General features: G+C 41.3%; 1 protein-coding gene across 9 annotated transcripts in view; it reads left to right on the top strand.

The window, feature by feature from the left end:
• FGD4 (FYVE, RhoGEF and PH domain containing 4) overlaps window positions 1-16,704 on the top strand; it is a 192,554-nt gene that overhangs the window by 138,076 nt on the left and 37,774 nt on the right. For all 9 annotated transcript variants that reach the window (XM_053257281.1, XM_053257283.1, XM_053257282.1 and 6 more), the window contains 3 exons: window positions 5,016-5,105; window positions 8,649-8,794; window positions 13,311-13,467. In XM_053257281.1, the coding sequence (XP_053113256.1) occupies window positions 5,016-5,105; window positions 8,649-8,794; window positions 13,311-13,467 (393 nt within the window). The remainder of the gene's footprint in view (window positions 1-5,015; window positions 5,106-8,648; window positions 8,795-13,310; window positions 13,468-16,704) is intronic.

Here is a 16,704-nt window from a genome sequence, read left to right as displayed (position 1 = left end):
CTGCAAATATTGGAAGTGAAGCAGAGAAATGACAAACGCTGTGATATTTCCTATTTCATGATGTGTAAAAAGAGCTTATGATGAGGTTGGCTTGTCCCTCATTCAGTGCAGTGTTCAGGATGGATTTATTCCTTAATACTAGCCAGCATTCTGGATTCCCTGAGTAAATACAGGCCAATCACAGGTTTTAAAATGTTAGAAAGAAGAATTCCCTCCACCTTTTAGGAAGAAGAATTAGAACATGGCTTGGCTGTATGTATAGTACTTGTGTGCTCCCCGTCCCCCCTGACAGGCCAGAGAGCATCTTCAGAGTAGAGTAGGTAGAGTTGAGCCATCAAGTCAGTGTTGACTCCTGGTGACCACAGAGCCCTGTGGTTGTCTTTGGTAGAATCAGAGGCGTAACTAGGGAAAATAGCGCCCAGGGCAAGCAGTGAAATTGTGCCCCTGTCCAAACAGGAATGATGGGACTTGTAGTCAACAATATCTGGAAATCCCTGTTAAAAGGAACATTGTACCATCTAGACATGGTTGTTGATCCAAACCTGAAAACATGAGCCATCTCTGTAAAAGACTTAGAATAACAGTCAGGAGTTATGCGAGGATTCCAAGTGTCATTTTCTCTGTCTCATATCATTCTTTAAAAAACATGACTTTGTCCTAGAGGATCACCTGCCCAAATAGCCACTAGCAAAATAGGAGAAGAAGAAGGTGGTGGTGGGGTGTGTGTGTGTGTGTCTATAAACCAGTGAATGATTCCTGCCAGCCTTTGTCTGACCGTTGGCTCATGATACCAGTGGGGATTCGAACCAGCAACCTCTTGCTCCCTAGGCAAGTTACTTCCGCGCTGTGCCATTAGGTGGCATCTTCAGAGTAGGGGGCTGCTAATTAGATCTGGGAAATTGCACAGCAAGGGACTGTTACATTCTCTCTCTCCCAGTGCCATGACCCCTCTGTGGATGCACTCACCTATCTTATCTAGTGTGCCCTGACACACACGGGCACAACATGGAATAAGAGTTCATATTTTACTAATTTGAGAAAAGCATGTATGGCAACAAAGACAAGAAAGCAGGAGGAGGACTATTATTTGCAATAAGGGACAATCATATTGTAAAGATTATCTTCTGTGGAAGAGCATTCGGGAATAATTTCTGAAAGGTTGTGTTCCATTATAAAATAGATTTTAAAAGATGCAGGAGATGGCATATCCTGACTGCAGATCTTTCCTTGCAAGTGAGTTTTCCATCCCAATGCAGCATTTTCCTCATGATTGCTTCCAAGCACTTCAATAGAGAAAAAAACATTACTTATTAATTAGTCCCCTGAACATACAGAAATATTGATAATGGTTTTTATGTCCTGCTGGAAATGGATTTATCTTTTAATGTTTATTGCAGGAAATAATTTTTGACTTAACGTGTTTTTTCATTTGCTTGTTCAGTTTCAGTTCAGCAAGCCATTCCAATGAAGGCACTATTATAATTGTGAAGAGCTCAAAAATACTGTATTTTAAAAATACTTGATCTTGTGTTAGAAGTATTTAAATAACTTGCATATAAAGCAAAAGGAAAATCCACGACCTTCAGATTCTGAGATAATGCTGTCAAGCCTTGTATAGGAGTATGTTGCAGCCTTGAGGAGTATTCTTTAAAACAATATCTTCTGAAAATTCAAGGTTTATTGAAGTATTTGTGGAAATTATAAATCCTTCATGATTCCTTTCCCCTTCAGAATCCCATTCACCTGGGTAACCTTACTTTATACAGCAGAGTATTAAACTTCAGGTTTAGAAACAAGGTAGAGCAACGTACTCAACCTTGCAACTGATGACAAAGAAAGAGGTATGCACTGATTGGAAGCATTTCAGAAAGCAAATACTTTACAAAAATTTGAACATGCTGATGTCAGGTAATATTACCTCATGACCCCGCCACTAACAGAGATCCAGTTGGCGGGGACTAGAGATAGGGCCTTTTCAGTTGTGGCCCCTCGGCTTTGGAACATCCTCCCTGAAGAGCTTCGCCATGCTCTCTCCCTCAGTGCTTTTTAAAAAAATCTCAAAATGCACCTTTTTAAGGAGGCTTTTTAATGCTCCATTATTGTTTTATTATATCTGGTAGGTTCTTTAGCTTTTTATAATATTCAGTTTTAATTTGAACCTAATAATTGTGGTTTTTAATCTGACTTTAAAAAAATTAGTTAATTTTATTACTTTTATTGTATCTATGTCTATCTTATTGTTGTGAGCCGCCCCGAGCAGTAGTGTACTGGAGGGGCGGGGTTTAAATATTTTAAATAAATAAATATAAATAAATAATACTACGCAAAGCTCAAATCTTTAAATAATTATATTGTCACTGAAATGTCAGTGTCTGCAACATCCCCTTATTTCAAATGTAAAGTTCAGCAAATGGAAGCAGAAATTGCCTGCACTGAGCAGAAGGTTGAAGACCGCCAAAATCCTTCCAACTCTAAAATTCTATGATTCCGTGACTCATCACAGATGTGAAGCAGCTACATGGTGTGTGGGGGTGTGTGTGTGTGTGTCAAAATGCAGTGGAGACTTTGAACCAATTGCATCTTCCTGCAAGGTATGTTTGAGTATATTGGGCATTGTAGTAAAATGAAAACATGACATGCAACCACTTTCACTTGTGGGGGTGGGGTGGGTGGATCTAGAGGTACATGAAGGACCAAACTAGAAATTATATTGAAATTGTGTGGATGGATCTCCAGGCATCATTGGGAGGCACTTTTGGCTAAAACTAGTCAATTTTGTAGTGCAAATTGCCCTCCTGGAGCTGCTATTAGCTTTGAAGAGGGAAACACACAGGCTGCCCTACTGTGCCTGTATGTCTTCCACTCTGTGCCTAGTAGCCGCTCTGGGGAAGATTGTTGGGGGATGCAGCATGGAATAAAAAGTTATGCCCTTCCCTTTATGCTGCTGTCCTAGTCCAAATCATGTGCTCCCCTCCAGCTGCTGCTGGCTAAATAAATAAATAAATAAATTGTGTTTAGCATTTGGGGCCAAAAGATGAAAGCAGCTGAAACATTCAACCAATAATAATAATGTGAATCTCTTGTTCTCTTTAGTTTGATCCTGAAGCTCAGTTCAGACTGTTGGAAACTGGCAATAGATTCCTGTGTTGTTGCATCCCCTCTGACTTGCAGGTTTCCTCTGTTCCGTGTTTAGTGCTAGCCATAGTTTCCCATCATTGTCTAAATTCACGCACTGTGGGTTTTGCACTGAAAACTTGCTCATTTGAATCAGATTTGATTGGTTTGGAAGGTAGGTACCAATGGTAGCCTGCCAGTTCAGCTGTCATGGGAAGCCTTGTATGCAGGAATGCACCTAGATAATTTTGGAGCCTGGAACGAAAGGCCTTTGGAGTCCCATCCCCCCCCCCCGCAAGTTAAGCGTCACCCTCTACACACACCCACACACACCATGAAACATGCAGTATTTTTAACGTGGTTTCTTGAGGGCACAGACAGCTGCTGAACTCACAAGAATGTAAGAATATAAAACAGGTATATTTTATGCAAATATGCATTAGCAGAAACATTTCAACACACAACCTAACATATATGGAAATAGATATATATAGATTTCCTAATATATATGGAAGCCTACCCTGTGACAGTTGGAAGCCTACTCTGTGAAGAGTAGACGCAGTTTGAGGTGGTAAGCAAGCTTTTCTAAACAGAATAACATCTATCCTTTCCCCACTTCAAACTAACTAACAGGAGGAGGGGAAATTTTGTGAGGCTGGTTTCTCTGTGAGGGGTAAGTCCTAGTGTGTGTGTGTGTGTGTGTGTGTGTGTGTGTGTGTGTGATTTGCCAGGGCTAGCAAACTCTAGTGTTTTTGTTTGTCCCTGCCTGGAGGGGGTGGAGTCAGCTACGGTTGTGGGAGGCCCCACATTCCTTTGACCCACATCCTGTGTCTGTTGGAAGCCTACTCTCTACATAAGAGGTGAAGGCCCGAAAGCATAGCAAACAGAGGATAGTGGACATACCACCCGGCACAAATCACAGTCATGCTCGGCTGCCCAGTGCAACCATACCACCCAGGACAAATGAAAGAGGATTTGGGCGGGGTGTGTGTGTGTGTGTAGGCCCTGGACCTGGGCCCAGAAGTTCAGGGGTAAGAATGCCTCTGCTTGTGTGAAAGGAGAGGAGGCAATGTACATACCTGCAGCTCATTCATGATCATCCGCAATAATTTCAAAAGTATACCATATAGAACAGTGTATGCCAGCTACTTACAAATTGAGCTAATGTTCAGGGGTTTAGTTTATCTTTTAAACTCCCTGATTAGCCAGTACATTGGGACATCAAGGAATTTCTCATGAGATGTGGCTAAATTCTGCTTCCCTCTCCCCAGGCCCATCTTTTCATGAGACTAAGTGAGAGTTGTGGATTGCACACCATTTTGAATCCCTAATATAACAGAAGGTAGTGTTTTGTATTTTTTAAACCCGGCAGTACTTTCCTTAAGGAAGGTGAGTTTATGAGATTATGCAACTGTGTGTGTGCTTGCGCGTGCGTGTGTGTGTGTGTGTCCGTCCATGATCTGTGTTTGTGTTCCTATCAACTTCACAATGCCTGGACCAATTTGAAACAAATTTGGTACAGTTGTAGGGACACCTCAACAACATAGTTTGTGATGACGTCATCCACCCCAATTCAAGACGGCGGATGTGTGAATGTTTGAGGCAGAAGTGGGCTAACTTGTGAAGATAATTATCAATTAAAATTATAGTGAAAGGACAGTTGGCAGATAAGTTCTTACAAGAACATCTTTTTAACAACAACTTCAGCTTATCTTTTTAAAACAGCCTCCCAAAGAGAAGAATAGTCCTCTCTCTAGCTTTCTACATTTTGCTCTTCCTGCAGTGATTGGGTGGAAGTGGTGTTTGATATGTGCAAAAATGGATTTTTGTGCAATTGCAGCAAATCTGCAGTAATTCTATTGTGATGTTTTATTCTGAAAAAAAATTTCATGTATTTCTAGGAGACAGACGAACAGAAATGCTACAAAATTGCCAGTGAGCTTTTGCATACCGAAAGGGCCTATGTCAGCCGACTTGGTCTCTTGCACCAGGTAAGAATGTGTGACTTTTTTCCTCGTTGTTGTTAAAAATAGCCTGTGGATAGCACTGAAAGATCTTCGCATTTGCTCCACAACACACTTAAGTTTCTTTACAAAAGGGTGCTGCCATTCTAATCTTGAAAATGTGTTCCATCTAGTATTAAATCAGAGGTTATTAAACTGGAGTCCATGGCATAGGTCCATGTGATCATATAAAATCTTGCTTGCACTGCATTCAGTTTGCTTCCTCTGTAGCTAGAAAATAAGGGTCCTACATATCTATTTTTGTCTAATTTTTACTTTAACTTTTTATGAAAATATATAAATATAAATGGGGTAGGGATCAATGAGTAGTACTGAGGTTCTGTGGAGGTCCATAGGTGCAAAAAAACTAAATATATTAAATGATAGTTTTAAAAGAGTTTTATTTACTCCTCTTCTTGGGTCAGAGTGAAGTAACTGATCCAACAAGTAGGCCCAAAGCCATCAGGAATCGTTGCTTCCCTGCTCCTTTTCTCTTTAAGTGATTTGGAGGGATCAGAACCAATACTTGTAGATAACCTTGAACTATTGCTGCATTGCAGTTAAGGCATGCTGCATTAATTGCTTCCCTTGCTGGTGTCCCGTATCTGAATCAGGGTCAATTCCCTCTGCAGTCAGACACACACACACGTGGGCATTTGCTGACTACTAACACTGGGGCAGCTTTGAATTTGCAGGGTAGAAATAAAAATGTTCCACTTAAACCTCTCAATTCAACTGATGACTAATGATTCAATAAAATGAATAAAAATTACTCATATCCTGTGCTTGAATGATGGAACCCATATATGTTTCATAGCCAAAAGATTATATTTGCCATTTAAATGTCACACAGCCTGTGAGCTGCTCTCCAGTTTCAGTACCCTGTTGGGTATTCCTTCCTCTTATGCTTAAACATTTTTAAATCCCCAGTGTCTATAAATAAATATATATCTTTCATCATGTTTGCCTGTCCTCTTGGATAGGCCACTCTAACCCTTCTCTCACTCACTACATGGTTAATGGTTTCTGTCTCCTTCTTACCACCACCCACCCCCATTTAGCTCACTGGGTTATAAATGCACTTCAGTTCAAAATAACCCATTTTTCTGTTTCAGCAACTGACTCAGTGGGTGGGGGTGGGGATGGAGAGAGATGAAATTTATTTCCTTTCAATAAGGAGCTTTGCATAGCTGCCTTTCTGGGAATGAAAACTTTATATCTCTTGTTAGTATCTGTCTGTCTCTCTCTCTCTCTCTCTCTCTCTGTGTGCTACCCACTTACTACACTTGACAGCTGCACCAGTGCATGCAGATGGAGTCAACTGCATGAGAAACTGATTTTGCTAATGAGTTAAACTAATGATGTGATTTAAAGGTGGTAGAAGCAAACAGATGTTTAATGGGAATAGTATTCATAGTAGGAATCTATAGATAAAGCTGTGACTGGAAAACTCAGATTGGCCTGTGCAGTGCACCCCTCCATCCTCTTTGTCTCCCTTTCTTCTTGTGGATAACAGGCAGTTCCTCTTGCCCTTATTCCTGGTATGATATTATCCCCAGACCTGCATCTTTCCTTGGCCACTCTTTTCTTCCATTCCATCTCTGCCTCTGCCTCTCATTATTTCAAGTGCCTGATTACTCTGTCCTCACTTTCTTTAGTTACTTGATTCTTTGCCTTTTCCATCTTAGCTTTCTGGCCTCAGCCTCTCTGCCTGCCTGGTCCTCCTGTCTAAGGTTTCATACACTGGCTTTCCTGTCCCCAGTTTGCTGTTTCCCCGTTTAACTTTCTCTTGGATCTCTGTTCTCAGCCTACTACCTACTCTACACTGTGTCTTAGAAACTCTGGCTTTGAGTGCCTGATATCCAATTCCTCGTAAGCCCTCTCACCATGATTGCTCGATCTCTCTGCCTCCCCATACTTCTCATGCTGTCCTTGGACCCTCATCCAGACTGTATTTTTACATCCCTCATGAAGCTGGAATGTTTGCTTGCAAACAGTACATTCATAGTTTCATTCCCCTAGCAGTCAAAACACACTGGCTGACATCTTTTTGACTAATTAAACATGCTTCAAGGAACTGTGTGGGCACATCAGGAGCCCTCATGCAGCTCCCCCTTTGCCCTGTGCACATGTGGTTCTGCAAGACCTCTGAGGTCAGCGACACATCTCTGATCTTGCAGAACCTTCCGGAGCATTGGGTATACGTGGAACTCGTAAGGGCTCTTGCACAACAGTGTAAAGGCGGGGTGGGGGTGGGAGAAGCAGTTGCACAAGGACTCCTGCCATGCCCCCCCCCCCATACCACCGTCCTTCGAAATGCTCACACTTGGTTGGGGTGTGCGTGTACACACAGTGATTGACTTCTAGAGCAATGAGCCGCTTGTAGAAGGATGTTGCACTAACGCAAAACTGTTGCACTAACTAGTTGCACTAAGTCTGGAGCTTGCATTCTAGACTAGCGCCGTACAATGGCATGGATCATTTATTTACATGGGGATATTTGCATTATAGTGCAATGATGCATATTCCCATTTTTAACATGAATAAGCTAACCTCTTCCACGAGTGCAAATTTACTTGTTCCACCAGCAGTTTATTGCCCTGGATGTAGTTTAGTCAGTGTTTCTAACAGAAGATGATATAAAACCAATAGTTAAGTCTAAAAGCACATGTAGAATAAGGAAGCATCTGAATTAGGAATCACATTGTGTGGTCTTTTCATTTTATATATTTTTAAAGAACCAATGCTATTTTATATTCAAAAATATCAAAGTAATTTTTTGAACTTGGGTCAGGAAACCAGGATTTAAATTGCACTTCAGTACTATGCCTTAGTCAACATATACTCATTTACATTATAGGAAGAATAATACTCCTTCAGGGGTTTTTATCAGTATGAATGGCTATGAACTACTTAGAATACAAAAAGGTAGTGTAGAGTGTTATTCAGAATTGGCAATACTGATACAAAAGAAAACACAGGTACTGTATTGGTTACTTGTTGACTTGTGGTAAAGATGAAAAGTATTACAGAAAATGGTCAATATGGTGATTAGAAGATGTCCTGCTAATATAATATTTGGGGGGAAAGGATATTATATTATATTATATTATATTATATTATATTATATTATATTATATTATATTATATTATATTATATTATATTATATCTGGGGGGAAAGGATAAGTTAGAAGGTGATGAAAAGGAGATAGAGATGAGAGAGGAACAGGTGCAGAAGAATGCCTATCATCACAACTAGAGGAAAGTTGACCAGTGTGACCAATGAGGATTTCCCTACCATTGCTTTATTTTCTGAGAGAATATCTGATTATGGGTAAGATAAGAGAAACGGTTCTGATGATACTATAAAAAGAGACCCATTATAATTAAGGCAAAATTCTTTAATTTGCTGCAGATTGCTTGCAAAAGCCCTCAAAAGCTTGAGTGTGTTGTTTTTGTTTGCTCTGTGTTGTTTTGAGGTCAGCAGAAATATTTGTTTTGTGGTTGACTCTCCTTTCTATCCATTGCAGGTATTTTATTGTAAACTGATGGAGGAAGCTAACAAGGGTTCATTTCCTGCTGAAGTTGTTAATAAAATCTTTTCCAACATTTCATCCATAAATCAGTTCCACAGTCAGTTTTTGCTGCCAGAGCTTGAGAAACGTATGCAGGAATGGTAAGCATTGTTGTAAATTATCGGGGGATAGTTGTTTGGGTAATGCAATGGGAATATTGCCTGGTGTGCCCACTGGGGGTCTTCGTTAAAATGGCAGTCTAGCTGTGCCATATTAGTATCTACAATTCTCTTGCCTCCTTGTAGAACTATTCATATTGAAATGTCCAAAAAGATAAGATTTTATTCTTCTGCCTTGAAGCAGAGCCTTCCATTAGGCATGTGCACGGAACTGGTTTGGTGGCCCTTTATGGGCCTCTGAACCAGGTCAAATGTGACGAGGCTGCTGCTTTAAGAGCGGGGGAGGGTGCATGTACAAGCTGATTGGGGAGACAGCGTACCTCCCTGCCACCCCATTGCCCCTGTTGGCCGGATATGGCCAGAAGTTCCCGATGCGCCAGTGCACGTCACCCCCTCGCATGTGCTGGCACGCACCGGCACTTTGGGGACTTCCGGCTAATGGGGGCAACGGGGTGGCAGGGAGGTACACTGCCACCCCGACCAACTTTCTTAACAAAGGATGCCGGAAGGGGGGGGGGAAGCAGAGGGAGGGGTATGTGCACCCTCCCCTGCTCTTAAAGTGGCACCCCTGCCACCTTCAAACCACCCCACCGCGGTTCCGTGCACAACCCTAACCCTTCCATACACAACTACACACACACACTCAAAGTACTGCAAGCTGATCTGGAGCAAATGAGATGTACGATACATGAAGGGGACTGCAGAACAGATAGCCACAGGTGATTTGAACAGATTAGTCCAGGCTCTACAGCTTGACCATGGGAAGGAAATGGGGGAAAAGAATTCTCTCCATTGTTTATCACCTGAAAATATAGGTTCTGGGACTTGAAGAAGGTATATTTTCACTTCATAGTGAAAATATCAAATAAATAAATAAATAGTGAGGCTGCAGATCAAATCAAATCAATCAATCAATCAATCAATCAATCGTGAGGCTGCAACTCCGCTTTGTTGGTTTGTAGTTTTTCAAGGGTGAATTCTAGTGGGTGAGGCTGTGAGTTCCGCATAGTTGCTTGGTTTTTAAAGCCATTTTGGTTCTGGTGTGTTACTGTAATGGGAACTAATGAGGAAATATTGAAGATGGTGTTTCCTTCTAAGAAGGAGTGTTTTTTCATGGTTTTAAATTGTAAGCTTGTCTTTCAAATGCATTAATATTAAGAAAGCATTGAAGTTTTGGTAATATACACATTTATTTGAAATTGAGTAACTACTTAGTTAAAAGGCAAGTGATTAACCACAGAATCTTTCATCGGTTGACCACCCTACTTAATGGGCATGATCCTTCTCATTTGAATTTCTTCCCATCTGCAAATAAGGTGTTTAGATGGGTACTAAGCATGAAGAAAACTCCATTCCCCGGCCCATCTCTTGTATCTTCCCAAAAGAACACTCTCTTGGTTGGAGTGCAAACCCCGAGCCTGACATTCTGCTGTCGTACAACCAATGATGCACTTGCCATTGTTCAGCACTCAGAATGTATTTCCTACATCTCTGGCTCACTGTTCATTTGTAAAGCACGCTGTCTACAAAAATTGACTTGTTAAAAGAAAAGAGAACCAACCTTATAATTGTAGGAAGGCCTGTGTTTTAAAATGCATTATCTTGAAGGAATCATCTGTGACCAGAATATTTCAAATGGCTTTGAAGTTGCTGAGCTGCCTTTGACATTTTTATAATGTTGGGCAGAGTTCAAAGAAAAGACTTTATGGAGGAAAAAAGATTGTTACTTTTGAAAGGCGAAGACTGGTAGAGAGACTTGCCATGACCACCAAGGAGAAGCATCATCTGTTCCATGGGGGTATGAACATGACAATAGAAACTCTACTTTCTTGCGCATCACCCATCCTCATCCATTTTTAATATTTGCCATATAAAACTCATTTTTCAAAAGTTGGGAAGTGCTGAAAATAGCTACAGGAATAAGGCTAGGGAAAATGTCTTGCTACAGCAAACTTAACTTGGGTCTGGATGGTGGATACTATACTGATTTTTGCAGTCATGTGTACTTCATTTATACCAAATTTATGATGAACAATAAACAAATGTTTTGGCTAACTGTACACCAATAACCATGTCTTCTAGCAAATCAGAGGACAGAGGAGTTCTGGAGCAGGCCTCTAATAGACAAGTGGATGAGGCTCAGGGCCTGCCCTGTCATGCAGCAAAGTGGAGGGAGTTGCTTTAGGTGGTGAATTTAAGTGCAGACTTAAAGCCATTCTCCCTGAAGAGCCAGCAATGGCACCTCTCTAGCTATCACAACTCTACAGGCAGCACAACTAATTCAACTAGAAGGGAGGAAATCTCTTCTCCTCCCCCTGCCTCCACCTCCTCTCTCCGTTCCCTTCCCTTCTCTGTTGCTGCTGCTGCCGGGCACAATAGTGCTCTTGCTCACTGCCAACAGAGCAGTGAAGAGCAGAAGCAGTGTGGCCAGCAGCAATGTGCTGTGCAGATTCTACCCCTCGCCCAACTACCAACAGCCAGGTAAGGGAGATAATGTATGAGTCTATGGGGATGGGCGGAAAGGTGGCAATTGACATTCAGTGTTAGGAGCCAAAATATCTTGGGCCACTAATGAGGGGAGACTTGTGCTTTTTGTGAACCCCTTGCCCTTCTCTTTGGTTGCCAGCCCCAGTTCTCTTACTCTCACACACCGAGTGACTTAGAGCCCTGCTATTCCCATCATTGCCCTCAAGTTCCAGATCGTGCAGAAACCTGAATTAGAAGAATAATGCATTTCTAAGGAAGTGTTCTGTCTTAGTAAAATTTCTTCAAGTTGTAGAACCTGAGTTTTCTGGTTACCAAGATAGCGCTAAGAGGAGATGGAGTCACTTTGCCTAATTATTTTGCCCACTTCCTGGAAAACAGGGGCAGTTAGGATTTTCTAAGTGTCATGATTGCTCTGAGTTTTGGGGTGGTTGCTTTCTCAACCTTGAAGACTTATCTACAATTGCAACATGCATTCCTTGAGTTGGTATTATGCTGCTGTCACTGTTGTATTAGAGACGTTTGAGCATACTGTGTGTGTTAGGGACCCCCCTTCCCTTTTTTTTAAATTCATGTAACCCCATGAGAACACTTGGCAAACAAGAAACCAAGACTGAGAAATTATGATTTCTCCAAGCTGTGATCAAACTAGTATTTGAGGCTTGTTTCTAATGTCCAAGGCCAAGATTCCATTATCTGGGTTGCTTCGGCAAATGAAATATTCTAAGGAAAGAATCCATTGTAGTAATGGAGTACACATATTTTGGAATATTGGATTACCAGGTACTGGAAACTTCTCTGTATGCTTTTGAAGTGAGCATACGGACATGCAAATGTTGCATAGTTTTGTTTTTTAAACTAAAAACCTACTAGCAGGATTCTAGATTTCTCTCTTGTGGTGTTGGTTGGCTCAGCTGCAGAAAATATATTGATAATCATTTCCACTATGAAAGCAATTTCTAAAAAGCAAACTGATCAATGTAGAATATCATTAGAAGCAGCTTATGGTCTGGAATGTTGCCCTGGTATTAGCAATCTTAACCCTTAGTTGAAAGCATTTATTGGTAAGCCTTTTGAACTGGGTGAAAAATTGAATGTAAAACATGGTGGCTGATGTTGCACAGCATAATGTGGGTGGCTCTGAACCTCCCACATCACAGCTGATGTCTAAAACATGGCCCAGGGTGTTGTAGAACAGGGCTGTTCCACTGCTACTTAAAACTGCTACTTCCACTGCTACTTAAAACAATTGCAGTTAGAAATAATGAATAGCATTGCTCAACTGTGATTGGGCAATTTTTAGTAGTAGCGCAACAACCCCCACACCACAGGAGGCTGTTTTAGACAACCGTAAGTGCATGGATGGTTCTGAACACATCAGTAGAAATGGGAAGATATCATATCAGTAGAAATAAGAGGATATCACACACTACTGTTCCAAAGTAACTTCTAAAGGCTGGGAAGCATTTGGACTACCTCTTGCAGTGCATATTTTTAATTTGGCCCTTATCTACAGGACACTCTGTGCATCATTATCCTGGTGTAATGATAATCAGTTATGATGATCTTTCTATAATAAACCTTCAGTTGGATGTTTATGGTAGCTATCTAGATTTTTTCATCAATAACAAATATGTTATTACAGTCAATAGATGTAGAATAACTAGGACTTTAATGGCCATGTGGTGCAGAAACAACCCATAATTTAAAATAATTTGGCTAAGTTGTAATCTAGGCATTTTAAATAGGCAGTTGAACTTATGAAGCTGCCTGAGTTGGGTTTCAGGCAGGGATCTTTCCCAGCCCTACCTGGAAATGCTAGGGACTGAACCGGGGACTTTTAAAAGACAAACCTCATGCTCTACCACTGAGCTACAGCTCTCCCCATCTGTAACATTGATATGCTATGCAGGCAGAACAAACCAAAATATACATTTCCAGGACTAAGGGACCCATAACAAATATTATCTGAATTAACACGTATCCTGTGACACTGGATGTTTTGCCTATTCAGGGACACAAGCCCCAGGATCAGCGATATCCTACAGAAATTAGCTCCTTTCCTCAAGATGTATGGAGAGTACGTGAAGAATTTTGACAATGCAATGGAATTGGTGAAAACATGGACTGAGCGATCACCTCTCTTCAAATCCATTATTCAAGATATTCAGGTAGTGAATGTGTCCTATTAAGCTTCTTAGCAATCAAAAGGATGCTTGGGGAATTGTGTTTCATTGGGGCATTGTGTTTCATTGTGTACAGTGACTGTAACAAAGCTTGGGGGTTTGGAGGTGCATAATGGAACTAGATGTTATCCTTTAATGGACAGGGAAAGTATCCATGTATGTAGATATCAACTGCTCATGTGGAGAAAAGCCCATTAGCAGAGAATGGGAAACACTGACTTGTGAACAGTTCCATGTTGAATCTGAACCCCCTCAGAGCTTTGGATCATGCTGAATGTATCTTCTCCCCACTTTCTTATGTTTAACTTCACTTAAGTGTATCATGGGCCAAAAGCTGTATAGTATAAAATCATGAAGCCTAAAAATTTGCTTAACTATTCAAAATTATTTTTTTTAATGAATAGCATTGGTTGAACAAAGCATCAGTGGTAAGTTCATTACTATTTTCTAAAAAGCGCACATCAGGAATTTTTTTAATAGCCAGTTGTAATTTAGGTATAAGAGGCCAGCAAAATAAACTAAAAGAGACATATTTGGAGAGACCCCAGCAAATACGTGTCTAAATAATGAAAACCTTGAAGATTGAAAGTAGAGAGAGAAATGTTTTGCCTTTTATGGTAATGCATAGACTTAAATCTCATACCAAAATCAACAGGGTTAACAGAACTCTTACATACTGAAGTACTCAAACAACTTAATTTTAAAGGAGTCTCAAGTGGATAAAACATATTTCTGAGGAATAAGTGGCTTGAAGATGGCTGCTCTCATGAAAATAATATTCCAATAGCAAAATATAATCTAAGTGAATTAGAACATAAGAACAGCCCTGCTGGATCAGGCCCAAGGCCAATTTAGTTCTGCATCCTGTTTCACACAGTGGCCCACCAGATGCTGCTGGAAGCCTACAGGCAGGAGTTGAGGGGATGCCCTCTCTCCTGCTGTTATTCCCCTGCAACTGGTACACAGAAGCATCTTTCCTTTGAGGCTGGAGGTGGCCTATAGCTCTCCAACTAGTAGCTGATGATAGACCTCTCCTCCATGAAGTTATCCAAACCCCTCTTAAAGCCATCCAGGTTGTTGGCTGTCACCACATCTCGTGGCAGAGAATTCCACAAGTTGATTGTGCGTTGTGTGAAAAAGTACTTCTGTTTTTTGGTCCGAGATTTCCTGGCAATTAATTTCATGGGATGACCCCTGGTTCTAGTGTTATGTGAAAGGGAGAAGATTTTCTCTCTATCGACTTTCTCCACACCATGCATGATTTTATAGACCTCTATCATGTCTCCCTGCAGCCGTCTTTTTTCTAAACTAAATAGCCCCAGGTGTTGTAGCCTTGCCTTATAAGGAAGGTGCTCTAGGCCCTGATGATCTTGGTTGCCCTCTTCTGCACCTTTCCCAGTTCTACAATGTCCTTTTTTAGATGTGGTGAACAGAATTGTATGCAGTACTCCAGGCACCATAGCTTTGTATAAGGGCGTTATATTAGCAGTTTTATTTTCAATCCCCTTCCTAATGATCCCTAGCATGGAATTGGCCTTTTTGACAGCTGCCGCACATTGAGGGCACTTTCAACAAGCTGTCCACCACGACCGCATGATCCCTCTCCTGGCCAGTCACCAACAGCTCAGATCCCATTAACGTATACTTGAAGTTGGAATTTTTTGTCCCAATGTGCATCACTTTACACTTGCCAACATTGAAGCGCATTTGCCATTTTGTCGCCCACTCACCCAATTTGGAAAGATCCTTTTGGAGCTCCTCACAATCCGTTTTGGATTTCACTACCCGAAAGAGTTTGGTATTATCTGCTAATTTGGCCACCTCTCTGCTTACCCCTACTATTAGATCATTTATGAATAAATGTCCCAGTACAGATCCCTGGGGGGCCCCACTTCTTACTTCCCTCCATTGTGAAAACTCTCCATTTTTACCTACCCTCTGTTTCCTTTTCTTCAACCAGTTAGCAATCCACACATGTATTTTTCCCCTTATCCCATGACTGCTAAGTTTTCTCAGGAGTTGGAGTTTTTGATGAGGAACTTTGTTGAAAGCTTTTTGGAAGTCCAGGTATACCATATCATCTGGATCACCTTGATCCATACACTTCTTGACACTCTCAAAGAACTCCAAAAGGTTGGTGAAGCAAGATTTAACTTTGCAGAAGCCAAGCTGGTTCTCTCACCACAGGGCCTGTTCTTATATGTGCTTTCCAAATTTATCCTTGAGGTTGCTTTCCATCGATTTGCCTGGAACGGACGTTAAGCTAACTGGCTTGTAATTTCCCGGATCGCCCCTGGATCCCTTTGTGAAAATCGGTGTTACATTTGCTACTTTCCAGTCCTCTGGTACAGAGCCCAATTGCAGGGATAAGCAAGGAGGTTGGCAATTTCACATTTGAGTTCTTTGAGGACTCTTGGATGGATGCCATCCAGCCCTGGCAGATTTGTTAGTTTTCAGTTTTTCCAGACAGTTTAGAACATCATCTCTTGGCACTTCTATCTGACTCAGTTCTTTAGCCTTCATCCCCGAAAAGCCTGTTTCAGGAACAGGTATATGCTCAGTATCCTCTACCGTGAAGACGGACGCAAAGAACTCATTTAGCTTCTCTGCAACCTCCCTATCCTCCTTAATAATCCCTTTCACTCCCTCATTGTCTAATGGTCCAACTGCCTCCCTGGTAGGTTTCCTGCTTCTGATGTATTTAAAGAAGTTTTTGTTATTCGCCTTGATGCTTTTAGCTAAATGTTCCTCAAACTCTCTTTTTGCCTCCCTTATTGTCACCTTGCATTTCTTTTGCCAGAGTTTGTGTTCCTTTCTGTTCTCCTCATTTGGATAGGCCTTCCAATTTCAGAAGGAAGTCGTCTTCCCTTTTATGGCATCCTAGACTTTACCTGTTAGCCATGTTGGCATCCTCCTGGACTTAGTGGTACCTTTCCTCCTTTTGGGTATACAATCTAACTGGGCTTCTAGTATTGTGGTTTTGAGTAAACTCCATGCACTCTGGAGCGAAGTGTCTCTCCTGATTTTCCCTTTCAGCTTTCTTTTCACCATACTCCTCATTTTAGAGAAGTTTTCTCTTCTGAAATTCAAAATGTCTGTGTTAGATTTCCTTGGTGATTCTCTGCCTGCATGTATGTTGAATTGGATTGCACTATGGTCACTGTTCCCTAAAGAGTCGATGACACTGACATCCCAAACCAGGTAGTGGGTGCCACTCAGGAT

Source organism: Hemicordylus capensis, chromosome 5 (assembly GCF_027244095.1).
Source record: "Hemicordylus capensis ecotype Gifberg chromosome 5, rHemCap1.1.pri, whole genome shotgun sequence".
Lineage (NCBI taxonomy): Eukaryota > Metazoa > Chordata > Lepidosauria > Squamata > Cordylidae > Hemicordylus > Hemicordylus capensis.
Note: the sequence above shows the minus strand (reverse complement) of the source record. Positions and strands in the feature narration are given on the sequence as shown.